Genomic DNA, 17,590 nt, shown 5'->3' with positions numbered 1-17,590 from the left:
GAGCAGATTCACGTCTGTAATTGCATACGACATGATTATTTTAATGCCTCCTTCATGGAGATAACCCTGACCGGAGTTGTCTTTAGGTTGTCCATCAGGGCAATATCTTTTGAGTCTTTCAGGGAATTTCTTCAAGTTTTATCATAAAGTTTAATTTGTACTCAAGTATGAAGTTCCTAGATTTTGTGGCCAAAGCTCAAGGTCTCTGTGACCCCACTTTATCCTATTCTTAGAAGCACTTGCAGCGAATTTCATCACATCTGTGACAGATGTTTCCTTAAACTCAAGCATGAATTGATTAGAATGGGGTTCTCGGAGATCAAGGTGTCTGTCAAGTTATTTAAGTATGTGCAGCTTCCTCGCTTGAAATAGACTGATGCGTTTACCCAAAGGTCACCTTCCCCTGTGCTTATACAAACCAGCAATCTCACACATACAATCACTAAGCCTAAATAATGGAGCCACATGTAAATGGCAGCCCACCTGTGGCATAAAGGCAATGCTACGTAAGCTAGCGGCGCAGTGATTTTGAGCAGTCTTCTCAAACAGTCTTAGTTAACAATGACTTTCCTTACAGCCTGTCTTCCTGGGCTTTGCACCATTTCTGCACCATTCTGTGCAGCAGTAACAGCTTATCTTAGCAGTGTAAATCTTAGCAATTTATTGATGCTGTATAGCTCTCCTTTTTTATGGTCTGGGCACAAAGCAGACCTTCGCTTCCACCTGGCTTGCTTTCCTGTCTGACCTTAAAAAAAAGCCGCCAAGAATGAATTTTCTAATTACTTTTTCACACAGACGTGTAATTGAATATGTCGATGGAGTGAATAGCCTTAATAGTTCAATGTCACTGTGACATCATACTGTTCTGCAAAACTGTGACCGTAATTTCATATTTATGAGGCAACTAGTTACACTAATCACTACATGTTTTCTTTGCCAATATAACTGGAAACCCATGGAACAGTTTCATACTTTCTCACAGTCCTTTCTTTGTGCTGCCACTTTTCAAAAAAAAGTGAGGACTTGACATTTTACACAGTCTCACAGCTTCTCTGAGCTTCTAAGATTTCCGTGTCTTTCTTTTGTTTGCTCCTCTTATTTCCATCAGCTCTGTGGCTTCTTCACTGCTTTTGACAAGGGTGAAAATTAAGACTTTCTTTTTTTTTTTCTTTTTGCAGAAGAAAGGCCATGTGCACTTAACAGTTGTACTTGTCAAGAGACACCAGCGGTGAGAAATAGGCTCCTTTGATGTTTATCACTCCTTAAATGTCATGCATCACACGCTGTTAGGGTTTTACTCAATGATTCTTCTCTGAGAACAGAGATTGGAGGGGAGGCAAGAAAAGACGCAGACAAAATGAGAGAAGATGACGGTTTCACAGCAGTGGTCATCGCAGTTAGTTATTTATTTGGTTTCCTCATTGGTAACTTGCAATTCATCGTCTGCAAGATAGTTGAACACTTATTATGTAGCAACTAGATAGAAAGAATTTATACTGATGAGTAACCCATCTTTCTACAGTTGAAATAATTTTTTAGTCGCTCTGTTTTTTCATTCTTCAACAGAAAATCATACAGTATAAAACTATTTACTGTAGTGTGAAGCTGTAATTACATAGCATATTATTTATTGCATCAAAAACAACTAAATGTTAATGGCAGTGCTAAAAAGTAAATAAATGGGCTGAGAAATGGTAACACAGTATAATATTTTTATAGCTTGACATCAAACTTATTACCTGGCTAGACTCATACATGATAGTGATGCCAAACTCCACTGAATGTACTAATCTGGAACTTTAACCAGGAAATACTAATCCGCCCTTTTTCAATCTTTTCTCCAACATTAACAAGATTTAAAAAAAAAAACAGTCATCTTGGCAAGGCACATCATTATGTTATGGCTTTGCATCACATATACTATTGTGTTAGCTAATAGGATTTTATCTTACCTCGACATTTCATCTTAGTCTTCCAGAAGTTTAAAGATGCTCTTTGTTGTCAAAATGCAAAATGGGTGACACATTTGTTGCCAGCATCACATGTGACATTTGTTACTGCAATCCTAAATCCAGGTGTGAGGTGGTAGGTGCAATTTCTCTGACAATAAAAACTCTGTTATGCCTTTTGTCTAATGGCTGGGGAAAAAAATTGAGCTGCAGTTCTGACAGAGTAGTTTCACTTTTTGGTTTCTCTATAATTTCCTCTTGTTCATTACAATGGGTCACATTGAAAGAGTTAGCCCAAAAATGCAAATTCATATCCAATTTCATGGATCTGAAAACACTCCAAATAGCCTGAACCCTGCCACGGAGAAGCAAAAGGAGGTGCAGTGTGATGGGCTTGATAAGATGATGCACGTGGTGCCGAACAGCTTGGGTTGTCAGGCATTGTTGGCTTTTAGTGCGTCTAGCTCATTTATGCCCCGCTATACACCAAAGGAATACTGATCAGGACAGACTCACTCCCAGTGTGAGCTGAGCACCTCTGTTTTTTTTTCCTAATGTATGAGCCCAGAAATTTTTGAAACATAGTATTATAAATAAATAGAATATATTTATATATCCACCATACTTGCAACAGTTACAGCCTTACAACTATTTTCTTAACAATGTGAATGCAGTAAGTAGTTCTTTTTTTAGCGTTGTGTAGCCGGTAAATTAAATCACAGTTAGATTGACAAGAAAAGTGACACACTAGTGCGTTTCGAACATTTCACATCTTCTTTCAGAAAAAGAAATTTAAACTGCTTTACAAAGGAGAAAGAGTTTTGCACCTACATTTTATAGTGATCGGGACATTACCATAAAATGTTATTTTTAATTTTCATCATTACTTTTAGAGAATTTAGGGGGGAAAAGTTCCTAAAGGTACATTATTACTTGCTGTGCTCTAATAAAGCCCTACGACGTGGGAGAATAAAGATTTCGAAAAGTTGTATTATAGGAACTATAAGGAAAACGGCTCATTTTGTTTAATATCATTGCAAGTCCACAGGGTGTTATAATTTTTATAATTATAATATTTCTTATCTTTAATAATGTGTGATTCCTCACACTATTAACTGCATCAAATCATTCAAAGTATTTGCAAATGAAGTTGCTGTGATACACTGTCCAGTCCAGCAGTGGTAGTGGCTCTGGCAGGGCATCCAACATCCATTAATTGTACCTTTATCCTCTGAATGATCAGCTGGAGCATATCCTAGCTGACAATGGATGAAAGGCAGGGTGAAGTCAATTACACAGAGACAGACTCACACCTCTGGCCTAAATAGAGCCTAACCTACTGAGCATGTCTGGAAGAATCAACACCCAGAAACACAGGGTACGTGAGTACGTGCAAACAGCACACATAGAGCAGGTTTAAAAGCTCCTGCTCCTGCTGTGAGGCTATCAGAGCAGGTCTAGCTTTAAATGTCATCAGATAGTTGGTTACCTTTCTCACTATAATAATGTAGGAAGTTTAGGTAGATGTAAAAGTTTTGCTCCTTGCTTTTCAGCTTGCTAGCGCTGTCGTCTTAAGAATGATAATCATCCCTACGAGAACCATGGGTGTAAATCATAAAAACTGTTATATCTATCAGGATCCTTCTTTTGCTCGCGGTCAGTCATTCTTACACTGTGCCATGTTTTGGTATTTAGTATTTATTTATTTATTGTCATTGTCAAGAACAATGAAATTGCGTTTGGGGCTTCCATACAACCCCAAAAAAAGAAGAAAATAATAAATACCCCTTAAAACCCAAGTGTACATATTTAACCCAGTGTGACTCCAATGCAATAAGACAATCCTTAGCAATAATGTTCGTAGAAATTCAGACAAAGACCTGAGAAACATGACAAAATACAACAATGCAACCCATTCAATATTATTGTACTGTGAGATATGATATCAGATATGATAGTTATCTATTTAAGAAAGAGGGGGGGGGGGGCAGGAGGGGGAAGAGAATAAAGATATGATGCACCAATGCAGACCAGTTCATTGCTATTAAGAAGTTGGATATGGTTATTGTCCGTGAGAGGGGGGCAGAGAGTTCAGGAGCCTCACAGCCTGTGGATACAGGCTGTTGGCCAGTCTGGATGTTCTGGCCTGTATAGACCTGTACCTTCGCCCTGAGGGCAGCAGTTGGAAAAGGTGGCGCGCAGGGTGATGTTGGTCCCGCAGGATACTGTGCACCCTCCTCAGACAGCGAGTGGGGAAGATATTACTGATCTCTGGCAGACTTGTTCCAATAATTCTGCCAGCTTCTTTCACCACCCGCTGGAGTGCTTGCTGATCGGTCTTGGTGCAGCTGGGGAACCACACTAGAAATCCATACGTCAGAACGCTGCTGATGGCACAGTTGTAGAAGTTCAACATCAGAGATCTGGGAATGTGTGCGCTCCGCAGTCTCCTCAGGTAGTAGAGGCGCTGTTGGGCCTTCCGTACAACTGAGGTGATATGGTTGCCCCAGGACAGGTCCTCGGTCACAGTTACCCCCAAGAATTTAAAACTGCTCACCCTCTCCACCGCCTCACTGCCAATGAAGAGAGGCAGATGGTTGTTATGACCCCTCTTCCGGAAATCTACAATGATCTCCTTGGTCTTTTTGGTGTTTAAGACCAAGTTATTGTCGTGGCACCATGACTCTAGTTGTTGCACCTCTGTCCTATAGTTTGTCTCATCATTGTTGGATATAAGTCCGAGCACTGTAGTGTCATCTGCAAACTTAACAATGAGATTGGACGCGCAGGAGGAAATACAGTCATGGGTGAAGAGAGTGTATAGCAGAGGGCTCAGAACACACCCCTGAGGGGCACCGGTGTTGACCACAAGGGTGGAAGAGGTGTTCTTACCCACTCTGACACTCTGTCTACGGTTAGTGAGGAAGTCCACAATCCAGTTGCACAGAGAGGAGTTAAGTCCCAGTTGGTGGAGTTTGGGACGGAGTTTGTATGGCCGGATGGTATTAAAAGCCGAGCTGTAGTCTACAAAGAGGAGCCGTGCATAGGTGTTCCTGTGTTCCAAGTGCTTCAGTAATGTGTGCAGCACTGTGGCGATCGCATCCTCGGTTGACCGGTTCTCCCTGTATGCAAACTGGTGCGAGTCCAGGGATGGTGGAAAAGCAGCTCTGATGTGTTTAATGACCAGTCTCTCCAGGCATTTGGCGGGAATGGGGGTGAGTGCCACAGGTCTGAAATCGTTCAGACATGTGACATTTGACTGTTTTGGGATGGGAACGATGGTTGCTGCTTTGAAACAGGATGGTACCAGTGAACAGGACAACGAGGTGTTATATATAGAGGTGAAGACGTCCGCCAGGTCCGCAGCACAGTCTTTTAGCACCCGGCCCAGCACTCCATCCGGCCCGGCCGCCTTCCTGGTGTTAATGCTCCGGAACACACGCCTCAGCTCATGAGTGCTCAGGACCGGAGCAGGGTCGGTTGAGGGGAGAGGGGACAGGACAGGGTCGGTGTTCTCCCTGTCAAAACGGGCATAAAAGAGATTTAGATCCTCAGCCAGAGTAGAACTGTCGGCTGAGGGTGATGGTGTTCTCCTTTTGTAGTCCGTGATAGCCCTGATGCCCTCCCAGACCTGCCTTGGGTTTGTGTTGTTCTCAAACCTGGCCTCGATACGCCTCCTGTGCTGCTGCTTGGCAGTCTTGATGCCTCTTCTCAGGTTGGCCCTGGCAGCACTATATGCCTCCTGGTCCCCGGATTTGAAAGCGTTGTTCCTTGTTCGAATAAGTTGTTGAACTCCGTGTGTCATCCAGGGTGGATTATTAGGGAACACACGGAATCGTTTCCAAGTTGTTACATTGTCCACACAGAAACAGATGTAGTCCAAGACAGTGGAGGTGTAACTGTCCAATGCGACACGATTGTCAGTGTCCTGCACCTTGAATACATCCCAGTCTGTGCAGTGGAAACAGTCCTGAAGCATCGGAATAGCATCCTGCGGCCATGTTCTCACGGTTTTGGTTGTAATCCCAGTGCTCTTGATCTTTTGTGTGTATATTGGGTGTAGCAGAAGGGAGAGATGGTCTGACAGAACACTTTGAAAATGTCTGCTGTGAAAAAAGGCTTCATGTCTGCACTCATGTAGGTGTTGAACTCCACATGACTTTCATGTCCTGTTCATGATGGATTGTAATCACGTCCATTTAAAAAAATCACTACATCACTAAAATTTTCATTTGTCCAGTTCCTGCACTAAAAAACCCCCCTAATAACTCTTGTGTGCATTCCTACATCCTGAAACAAGATTAACTAACCTTGAGTCTCCTAAACAAATGCCTTTGCTAATGCAACAGGCATGTTTTCATTCTGACACTAGCCATTATCTCATTGTATAGTCTGAGAAAAAAGCATGCCTGTGAAGTTGTGTTGTTCAGATTCTACTAAATCTCAATATATTCAGTGAAGCCGATAAAATTAGATGAAACTTGTATTTTCGGATCAGCCAGAAACGGTCATTTTTCCAGGCTTACCAGTGTTTTAAATTGCAATGGTCTTAAAAGTTTCGTTTCTGTTCAGTGTGAAATAGATAATAGATGTGAAGAAGAAGAGATTCAGTGAAATTATATCTTATAGTTATTATTTTGTTATGGATTTTTACAGTGATTACTAGCATGAATTATTATTTTTATATAATATGACAGTGTGTACTGCCTAATATAATATAATATAATATAATATAATATAATATAATATAATATAATATAATATAATATAATATTTTCTAGATTGCCTCAGCAGCTTGTGGTAGTATTTATGTCTTGGATGACCAGAAAGAACCTAAATGTTGCTGCATGTAATTGTCAACCATAGCTCATCCTGAGTTTAAGATGGTCACGAAGCATCCATTAAACCTGTCTGTTCCAAATGAAAAAAAAAAGTTATGATCTGCTAATTAATTTGTGAAAGCCATACAGGAGATTTTCATAAAATCATTTGTGAACCGAAACAAAAGCTCTCAGTTGTGATAACATTCTGCTGGATGCAATTTTTCCATTAGTCACAAGGTCTGAAAAGATCACGCTCTGCTTTTATTTTGCGAACGCTCATCCTACTGTGCTCGCACACAGGAGGTGTCAGTTTTGCATTCTTTCGCCCTGTTTTTGAATTCAGTCTTGATTATGTCATTATATGGCAGCTGCGTATTTGGCTGCTACGCCTGCGATATCTCCAAGAGCCGCAGCAGGCAAGAAAAGGCAAAGTGTTCAAGGATTGCTGTCTCTATTTGCTTTCTCTCAGCAGGTTGTCAACAAGTAATCGGCCTCCATACAAATGATGTTTCAGTCTTAGTCATTTAATTGTTGCTGGTCTGTGTGCAGTGGATGAAACACAGAAAGTGATAACAATACGCCGTTCCAATTAAATTCACTCATGTGTGACTTATACTTGAAGAATTGCTTTCTGCTCCAGTCAGAAGTGTTTAGGACTTTATAGAACCATGTCTGCATTTATGCAAAACTACCACCAGTATTTCACAGCAGGCATGCATATCATATAACACCGTTAAACTCTGGTCACTTGCCGTGCGCTAACTAGATATGAAATTATTGAGCAACCACATATATGAGTTGCAGTGCATTTCTTTATTTTTTTTAGCTCTATAAACACCCAGACTTGTTGTGTTTGTGTGCTTATGGCTTTCATGAAAAATGAAATGATTATTTTTGCTTTATTGCTTTTGTGTTGTGGTAAACAGACTTGGAGAATTTCAAGACTCAGAGAAGAAGTCCAGTGAGGGTTCGTGAAGGTCAAGGAGTGGTCTTGCTCTGTGGCCCTCCCCCCCACTCTGGAGGTAAGATGGACTGCTCTCAATGTTTTTTCCATTTCATTTCATTTTCTTTAAATATCCTTTAATATCCTCCTTACATAAATCTGTTTTTTTTTTCTTTTTTTTACTAGAAACGTAGAAATACTGTGGTATCATCTCTCTGATTCCTTATCTTCTCCTTTACTTGAACAAAGTGGAAGTAGTGTTTGCGTTCTCCAGCTCAGATCCCCTGTCTGTTTGTCTGTGTTTTTAAAGTCAGCGAAGTGAGTTATTTTTACTTTGGGACACTCTGGTCTGTCAGCCTGATTTTCAATGGGGGCGAGGAAAATCTTTGGCATACAGACTGGAGAGGCTGACTGCGGCTGGGGTCCCGCCAGGCTGAGTAATTGAGCCTCTCTCTGAAGATACCTTGCTGGCTTCACATCATCTGCTTTCATCTATGACGTTATCAATGCGAGCTAGCATCCAGTGCTATCAACTCCTACACACCGGTCTTAAGATTGACTTTTGCCAGTAAGGCTGAATGTAATTATCCACTGCGTGGATGTAATGTTAGTGCACATGACAGAGGGTTTTACTGTAAATATAATAGTATTGTCCTGCTGCCAGTCACAGGTTAGTTAAAAATTTAATTGTGAAACAGAGGAGAGGTTTCAGGCTTACTTCGCAATACACATTAAGTCAGCTGATCAAGTTGTTTCACTAACTCATCTACATGAGGCATTTCGTAGCAGGTATAGAAGATGTGGCAGTTGTCTGGCTTGAAATGTAATCTCCACATTTTGACTTTTTTCTCAAAGTAGTATTTCAACTTTAATCTCGAAATTTCAACTCTATTCCCCAAATGAACACTGTTTATGGCCCTAATACTCTGTAGTACAAGTACGCCAAGTTTTACATCCAGATGAAGTTGCAAGTCCTTAATTTTGGGACTGGAATGAAAGACGTTGTTAAGGTGTTGGTTTTTAGACGATAACCCTCATTTATGCTACTGGGGCGTTAAACCTGCAGAACAAACGGAGCTATTTTGTCTCATTCATTTGCAAACTGAAGAGAAGGCCTATATTTGTTGTGCTATGTTTTGTGTTTGAAATGAGATGTCTCACCTTGTCGTAACAAGACAAGTTAAAATAATGAGCCATATGCACACAACTGGCAGACTTGAAATGTAATAGCTCTTTTACAGACAAGTACTCTAAGGTGTCCACAAGCCAAAATACACATTCTGAACAGCAGCATTGTCTGGAGTGTTGAGCTGTAATAGCAGTGTCATGACGGTGTCCAAAAATATTTTGGAAAAAACTGGGCACAGAAATCTTAATCCAGTAGTTTATGCATTATGTAGAAGACAGCAGCGCTTGTTTAATCAGGAAGATATGCATATTTGTCTCGAGTTTCAGCTACAGCACCATCTGTAGTAAAATCACCTGCCCAATGTCTCACTGTGAGTGCTTTGACTACCTTTTGTGGGCAGTCTTCTCTTTGGGTAAGAGGACTGTAGCGAACCCCCCCGAATGAAGGATGACACTTTACTGATGACGTTTTGAAGGTTTAATGGCAGTAAACCATCAATCTCACCGTAAGAGCTGGAGATGTATACACAGAAACAGCGTGTAAGCAAAATAATCCACACTCTTACAATCGTAAACCTTATAACATGAAGTTCGTTTCAACGTAACATTTAACAAATGTAGCGACTGTCACAAAAACATCTAAACGTCTCCTTATTTACATCATAACCATACCTTGTGCCTCTATCAAGGGGGCTGCTAATGACAAAAGAAATCACCATAGGCTCCGTTAAGCCATCACTTTTCTAAACTCCCGCGACTGCTGCTGAAAACTGCGCCAAAACCTGTTTTACAGGAAATCGTCCCATCAAAATAAAAGCTTCTACACACGGACAGGAAGTTGGTAGTAGAAAACAGGAATGAGTGCCAAAATAAGGTGCAAAGAAAGGCATTCAGGGTTATTTACACTCCCACCAAAATTACGAATAATTGGTTTACATAAGAACCAAAATGAATAATTTTCCCAAACAAAATAACCCATGTAGGAGTTACCTTAGGAACTTTCTAACAACAATACAAGTTTTTGTACTGGACGCTCAACAACTGATAGTTTAGTAGAGCGTTGACCTTTATTATTGAGTCTCTTTTCTCCAAGTGAGATCTTTACCCTTCGCACAAGTCCATCTTTTCCACTGACAGTTTCTACAACTCTTGCAAGTCTCCATTCCCCTCTGGGTGCCAGTTCATCCATTTCCAACACAACATCACCTACTTTTAGATTCCTCTTTGGTGAGTGCCACTTTTGCCTTGAAATGATGTTGTGAATGTATTCTCGTCTCCAGCGGCTCCAGAACTGCTCTGCAAGGAACTGCACGCGGCGCCACCTCTTCTTGCTGTACAGGTCCTCATTTGAAAAGGCACCAGGTGGGGGCAACGGTGCATTGGATTTCATGTGCAGCAGATGATTGGGCGTGAGCGGTTCCAGGCTGTTGGGGCTATTCAAGTTATCTATAGTCAAGGGTCTGCTATTGACTATAGCCATGGCTTCGTAGAATAACGTCCGTAATGAAGCATCATTGAGTCTGTCGTGAGCCAGTGACAGAGTGGTATTCAGCACACTTCTGACAGTCTTTATCTGACGTTCCCACACTCCCCCTGCATGACTAGCATGGGGTGCGTTCATCACAAAGTCACATTGTTTTTCAGTCAAGTATGTAGTTAGTCTCTGAGTGTCTAGCTCATTTAAAGCTGCTTTAAACTCATTCTGAGCACCAACAAAGTTCGTTCCCTGGTCACATTGGATGTGTCGAACTGCACCTCTGATTGAAATGAAACATCTTAATGCATTAATAAATGCATCAGTAGACAAGTCCTCTAAGAACTCGATGTGAATGGCACGAGAACAAAAGCAAGTAAGTAGGAGTCCATACCGTTTGTGTTGTTTTCTTCCCTCAGTTGTCACAAATGGACCAAAACAGTCCATGCCACAGTGTGTGAAGGGAGGAGAGGGCTCTAAGCGATGTGGAGGTAGGTCACTCATCCTCTGACCCTCTGGAGCTTTGCGGAGTCTGCGGCAGATCACACATTGTCGGATGAATGAGGCAACTGTTTTACTCATTCCAGGAATCCAGTAGCCACTGGATCTGATTTCATTTATGGTGAATCCCTTTCCTTGGTGTTTTACTTTGTCATGACAGTGAGATATTATGAGTTTGGCTGTACAATGTTCTTTTGGGATCACGATCGGGTGTTTGAAGGTGTCACTCGTTGCATGCTGGAGTCTCCCTCCCACCTTGAGGAGACCATCTGTATCCATGAAAATGTCCAGTTTAAACAGTTTGTTATGATGTGGGAGCTGTTCTCCTTTCTTCAGCTGTTTTATTTCCTGTTCGTACGCTTGACTTTGTACACGTCGAATGATCACAAGTTCAGCATTTTTCTGCTCACTCACTGTAGCTGATGCATTTGACTTGATGTGTCTAGCCCTTCTTATGAGACGTGCTACAGCTTTAATTGCTTTGGACCAGGAGGAGAACTTACTTAGACATTCAGCAAGACTTACAGTGTCTGTGACTTTAGTTAACATTGTCTGTACTTTTCTGACTTCTGGATCTCCTCCCAGCTCGACAGGTTGTGCTGTGGGCAGTTCATTTTTGTAGTTCTCATTCTTGTTCAACCTTCTCCTTAAGTGTTCCAGTCTGATCTCTGCAAGCCTTCTGTTGTCTGGTAAGTTTGGCCTTTGCTTGAATGGAAGAGGCATCTCACAGTATCCTTGTTCATTTTTCTTTATCCCTTCCTTAAGTTTTTCCAGAAAAACGAGATCCTCTTGTGAGACCGTTTTGTCACATGCCTTTGTGTCCTTGAAATCTGATTCAAGAACATTGATCATGTCCATTGGTGTTACAGCAGGCATTTCCTTTACCATGACCCTATGGCACAGACTTGTTTCAGTTTCATTTGACTCTGATGAGCCACCAACAATGCTCCACCCTAGGTCTGTCTGTATGGCAAATGGCTCATTGTCTTTTCCGAGTAGAACCTGTTTTGGAGCTAGAGTTCTGGGACAGTTAAATCCAATGAGTAGTCCAACATCACAACTCAGGAGAGGGGGTATCTGATCAGCGATCTCTGACAGATGGGGCCATTGCCTTGCAGTTTCATTTGTGGGTATGTTGTCATAGTTAAATGGGATGTAGTCCTTTGTGTAGGAGGGTGGAAGGTCGATGTGAACATCTGAATTATAACCTCTCACACGTAACCCTGCTACTCTCTGGCTTTTGACTGTCATGTGAACTCCCAGCATCGTGGTTAGTTTTAGCTTAACTGGATGGGATGCTGCTTGTAACTGGTTAGTTACCTCCTCACTGACAAATGTGTTGTCACTTTGTGTGTCTAATAAAGCGTACACAAGCTGCTCTTTAGATGGACTCTGAGTAGTGGAAACCCACACAGGAACAATCATGGAGGTACTACCTGATTGACCCACCTTAGTAACATTCAGAGCTGTGGCTGCCATGGTGTCATTTTCTGTGGTTGAAGCGACGTTTGTAGAGCTCTGAGGCCTTTCATTTGCCATGTGACTCTCATTGTGCAAACAGGTGGGGTGTCGTCCTTTGCAAGTGTCACATTTGTGGCGATGACGACAGTCTCTGGCATTGTGGCCCACCTTTAAGCACCCGTAGCACAGTTTATTTTCCTTCACAAATGTCCGTTTGTGGTCTAGTGACTTCTCTGAGAAGCTTGGGCACTTTGACAACTGATGACTTTCATCTTTGCAGAACATGCAGGCCACCTTTAACCTTGTGTCATTTGACTTAGTTTTTCTCCTTGTACTGTGGCTTGTGTAGTGAAGACTTGAGTCACAGATCTGTTTGGTTTGGTCTCCCTTACGTATCTTTTCTCCAAGGATGAGCTGCTTGAGTAGAGTGCATATGAAGAAGTCACAGGATTACATGCAATTTCTGCCTCGAGTGCTACAAACTCTGCGAAATCCTTGAAAGAGGGAAAATCTTTGCCTTTCATGAGAGTAACTGTGACTTGACGGTTCCAACGCGTTGCAAGCCATTCTGGAATCTTTTGCAATAACTTTTGGTTTTCCTCACAGTCACTTAGTATCTCTAAGCCCTTTACATGTGGTGTTGCTTGCAGACAAGTCGTGAGAAAATCAGAAAAGGCCCGTAGACCTTCTGCATCTTTTGAGTGGATTTTAGGCCACTTTGACAGTTTGTCTCTGAATGCCTTTTGAACAACAAATGGCTGACCATAGCGTTGGTCAAGTCTTTTCCATGCATCTTTGTAAGCCTCTTCATCACTGCGGTAGAACGTGCCCTCAAGACACTTAAGAGCAGGACCAGTGATATACCTTTTTAACAAATGCAGTTTTTCAGCTGGAGATATACCTTTGTGGCCCACCAGTGAGATGAAGGAAGCCTTCCATTCGATGTAGGTGATGGGATCTCCGCTGAACACAATGGGCACAGGCACTGGAATTCTGCTGACTGCTATGCTGTCTTGAATAGCTTTAGCCAGCTGCAATACGTCTGTGGGAGGCGATGGAGTGACAATTTGTGAGTGCAGTTGTTGTAGAGGATTATTGACAGGGATGGATGCATATTGTTCCACATGTGGGTGATATGAACCTGTAGAGAGCTCTGAGGCTGGTTGTGCAAAGCTTTGGTTGATAACAGACATCCCATTGCTCTGTAACATTAGCTGACTGTCCATATCAACTCTTAACTCCTTGTCATAAATCTCTAATTTTGCACGTGCTGCTTGCCTTTCCTTTTCTGCTTGTAAACGTTCTAGTTCAGACCTTTGTGCATCCAATTCCCTCCTGTGTTTCTCTTCCATTTCTCTTATTTTTTGTTTTTGTTTTATTTCCTCTTGTGTGATTTTATACTGAGCTTCTTTTGCAGCTAATTCTGCAACAGCATCGATTCTTTTGGCTGCAATGCTTGCTTCAGATTGGTAACTTGACTGTGATGCAGTACCAAATATGGACTTAGCATGTTCATAAGCTAAGAGCTGATGGAGGCGCTGCCTTTCTCTATCTGCATCATACTCATCTATAGCTGCTAAACGCTCAGATATGATTTTCATAATGTCCTTTGTCACTGATTCACAAGAGTCCATTTTGCGCCTTATGACATGGGATGGTTCATTACGTTCTCTATATTCACTGTATGCTTTTGTCATATCATTTACTGTCCTTTCAATATCATCAGCCATTTCTGCTAACCGTGAATCTGATAAATCACTTTTCAGGTCTTCTCTGTATACTCTGACCTGGCCTTTCCAATGTTCATAAATGGTTAGCAGTTTCTTCTCTCTTTTATTCTGTTCATCTCTTTGATATAAGAGCATTTTCTCCGTGGGCACACTGGGCCGTTCTGATCGCCTTGGGAACGTTTCATTAGCTGTTTCATCAGCTTCGCATGTCAATTCCTTTCGTTGTTCCTTTTCGTTTAACTGACCTCCTTCTATATTTTCCATTTTGAGAGCAATTGCTTGTTACCGGACCGCTGCTGTAGCTTGCTGCTCCGTGCCGTGCCGTGCCGTTCCGATCGCAGGAAGCTCTCTCTCTCTCTCGCTGCTCCCGGAGGTAAGCTCTCTCGCTGCTCTCGGAGGTAAGCTCTTACTGTAGCGAACCCCCCCGAATGAAGGATGACACTTTACTGATGACGTTTTGAAGGTTTAATGGCAGTAAACCATCAATCTCACCGTAAGAGCTGGAGATGTATACACAGAAACAGCGTGTAAGCAAAATAATCCACACTCTTACAATCGTAAACCTTATAACATGAAGTTCGTTTCAACGTAACATTTAACAAATGTAGCGACTGTCACAAAAACATCTAAACGTCTCCTTATTTACATCATAACCATACCTTGTGCCTCTATCAAGGGGGCTGCTAATGACAAAAGAAATCACCATAGGCTCCGTTAAGCCATCACTTTTCTAAACTCCCGCGACTGCTGCTGAAAACTGCGCCAAAACCTGTTTTACAGGAAATCGTCCCATCAAAATAAAAGCTTCTACACACGGACAGGAAGTTGGTAGTAGAAAACAGGAATGAGTGCCAAAATAAGGTGCAAAGAAAGGCATTCAGGGTTATTTACAAGGACAAAAATGAGGTTTTAATTAATCCTGACTGACGTCTCCTTGTACTGATTGTATGTACAGTCACCTAATCAAAAAGACATTTACATTCATTTACTTAAAAAAAGGTATCGATATGAGTCACATACAGAAGTATAGACTTCAAGCTTTAATTCATGGGGCTTTACAAAAAACTTGCATTAGCTATTTAGGAATTACAGTCATTTTTGGTTACAGACCACATTCATACAAATTCAAATTTAATTGGACTATTGCCTGACAAGCAATTTCATGGCCAGGTGAGGTCTGGTCCCTTTCACTGGTATTTCATGACAAATGAGCACATTCAAAGTATTGAATTTGTATTTTATAACTTTTCACTGTAATTTTAAATATTAGACCTAAAGAGCTGGCAGAACAAGTGAGGGAGGCAATTATTTGGCTTAAAAGAAACCCCACAAGATGGGAAAATAAAACTTTGGGAGTGACTAAATCAACAGAATGTTTTACATTCTTAAAAATAATAAACAAAAATAAACAAACCTCAGTAACATCTAAAAGCCTTAGGTAGCACAGAATAGGAAGTCCAGATTAGTATTAAATCAGTTCATCTATCTATCTATCTATCTATCTATCTATCTATCTATCTATCTATCTATCTATCTATCTATCTATCTATCTATATGTATGTATATATATATATATATATATATATATATATATATATATATATATATATATGTATATAAAATTATGTCTGCACTGAAAGTCTGCACTTGAACCATACAATAATTATAATACATAATCCAGCTTTATTTACATTAACAGCAGCTGAGAGTTTCACTCTCACAATATGCGAGATACGTGAGAAATCTTACAATATGTGCACCTTTTAAAAGCTTTTGGAACTTGGTAATTTTTCTTCGCATGCGTAGAGTGTTACTCTTTTAGTTTCACAGCTTTTGTAAAAAAATAGATATATGTATGTTATGCCTTATTTTTATTACGAGTGAAGAAATACATTGTTTTTACTTTTAACTAACAGATGGTGAAATCAGCAGGGGTTTCTGTACTGTACTCTGTACTACTTCTGTACTCATCTTTGTGACTCCGCTCCCATTTATCACCAGGGTACCATTTCATTTGAATTAGAATCCGAAATATAACATCTCTGATTATAAACTCCTCTGCATGACATTCAGAAGGTTCTCTAGTCTTCTGATGTTTCACTTTGTTCAAGAACTCCAGCTGCTTTGTTGTGACTGTGATCTCGGATCTTGTGACAACATCATTTTTCATAGATGTTTGCTAAGATGAGTGCCAGCATGTTTGGCTAAAAAAAATTACTAAATCATTGGAGATATGGTGGTGGTGATGTGGGGGGTTCCTTCAGGCAAATGTAAATAGATTTATTCTGTGATTCTATTCAATAATTCATGTTGATATTGTATGTCAATTTTTCCCACATGCAATCTTTTTTAGATAAACTCCACACGCCTTTCTTACTCTTTCCTACGTGACGCCCATCATTTGGGACTGGAGTCCTGAAGCGATTGTTGTCAGTGTGTTACATTGTACCAAGCCCATATCTGTCACATCCAGTCTCATACAGAGTCTTTACCTACTTTTAAAAAGGAATGATAAGTAGATGCACAGCAATGGCATGACCCATTTTTTTAAATTAAGCTAAATGCAGTCTACCTACCTACCTACCTACAAATTCCCTTTGCATGGGCCCCAGCCATACAGCCCTAGGAATCCGCTGATGATGATCTGGCAACCCTCAGTCACCAGGGGAAATGTGTATTCCCTAAGGGGTTGGTGACCAGTTGCTGGAGGCTGATGGCAGCTGCCATGTGAAATAGGTTGCAAAAAGGGGCTAAACAGAGGTACAAGACGGAGCACCACTACACAAAAACTTGTTTGCCTCGGCATACTGCAACATGTAGTTGAATGATAATTGTGGCAAACAAGAGAAACTACTTTCTGGTGCAGCCTCCGAGAGCCTCAGTCTATAAATGGCATGGATAAATAACAAAGCAACATAGCTCACGAAATAATTAGCAGTCACTAAGTGAGAGATAGTAAGGCTTTTATGTACAACAGTTAACAAGCCAAGTACTGGGATACACTAACCACTAATGCATTAACACAACACATAACATGAGGCTTTCAGGCAAGCTGCCCACTCTAAATCACAGCTACCCTGAATAGTGTGGTGTGGGCTATCATTTAATGAAGTGAGTGACGACATGGAGCAAGCCTGAGTACTGGGGCAGCAGTCTATTCAGTCTGGGTGGAAGGTTGGATGAAGGAAGGAGTAGGCGGAACAACTGGCTGAATAGGAACCAAGTGGAGACACCAATTCAGCACACACGCTATTTTTTTACTGAACAAAACAGGCTTTATTAGAATAATTGGTGAAGAAGTGCACACACCCAAGGCTGCACCAGCTAAAGTAATTATCGTGGTTTTATAAACATGTCAAATGGATGAGCGCATTTTTTATGTTAACATTTGTTTTGCCTATTTATTAACTCCTCAACAACTAACTGCAACAAAGAACCTGCTGGATAAAAGCCATTAAACATTTCTTGAAAAGTTTCTATTTTGAATATAATAATACTCCAAAATAATGTTGAAGTAACTCGTAACTCTTGCTAGAACAGGCATCTTTCAAGTAAACAGAAATTAATTTTTTGGTTTTCTG

General features: G+C 41.0%; 1 protein-coding gene across 1 annotated transcript in view; it reads left to right on the top strand.

The window, feature by feature from the left end:
• Positions 1 to 17,590, top strand: part of cntn3a.1 (contactin 3a, tandem duplicate 1) — an 86,889-nt gene that overhangs the window by 31,661 nt on the left and 37,638 nt on the right. Inside the window, exon 5 of the mRNA XM_026153117.1 lies at positions 7,699 to 7,794. Within this exon, the coding sequence (XP_026008902.1) occupies positions 7,699 to 7,794 (96 nt within the window). The remainder of the gene's footprint in view (positions 1 to 7,698; positions 7,795 to 17,590) is intronic.

Source organism: Astatotilapia calliptera, chromosome 20, assembly GCF_900246225.1.
Source record: "Astatotilapia calliptera chromosome 20, fAstCal1.2, whole genome shotgun sequence".
NCBI classification, from domain to species: Eukaryota; Metazoa; Chordata; class Actinopteri; order Cichliformes; family Cichlidae; genus Astatotilapia; species Astatotilapia calliptera.
This window is presented reverse-complemented; position numbering and strand designations above follow the sequence as displayed.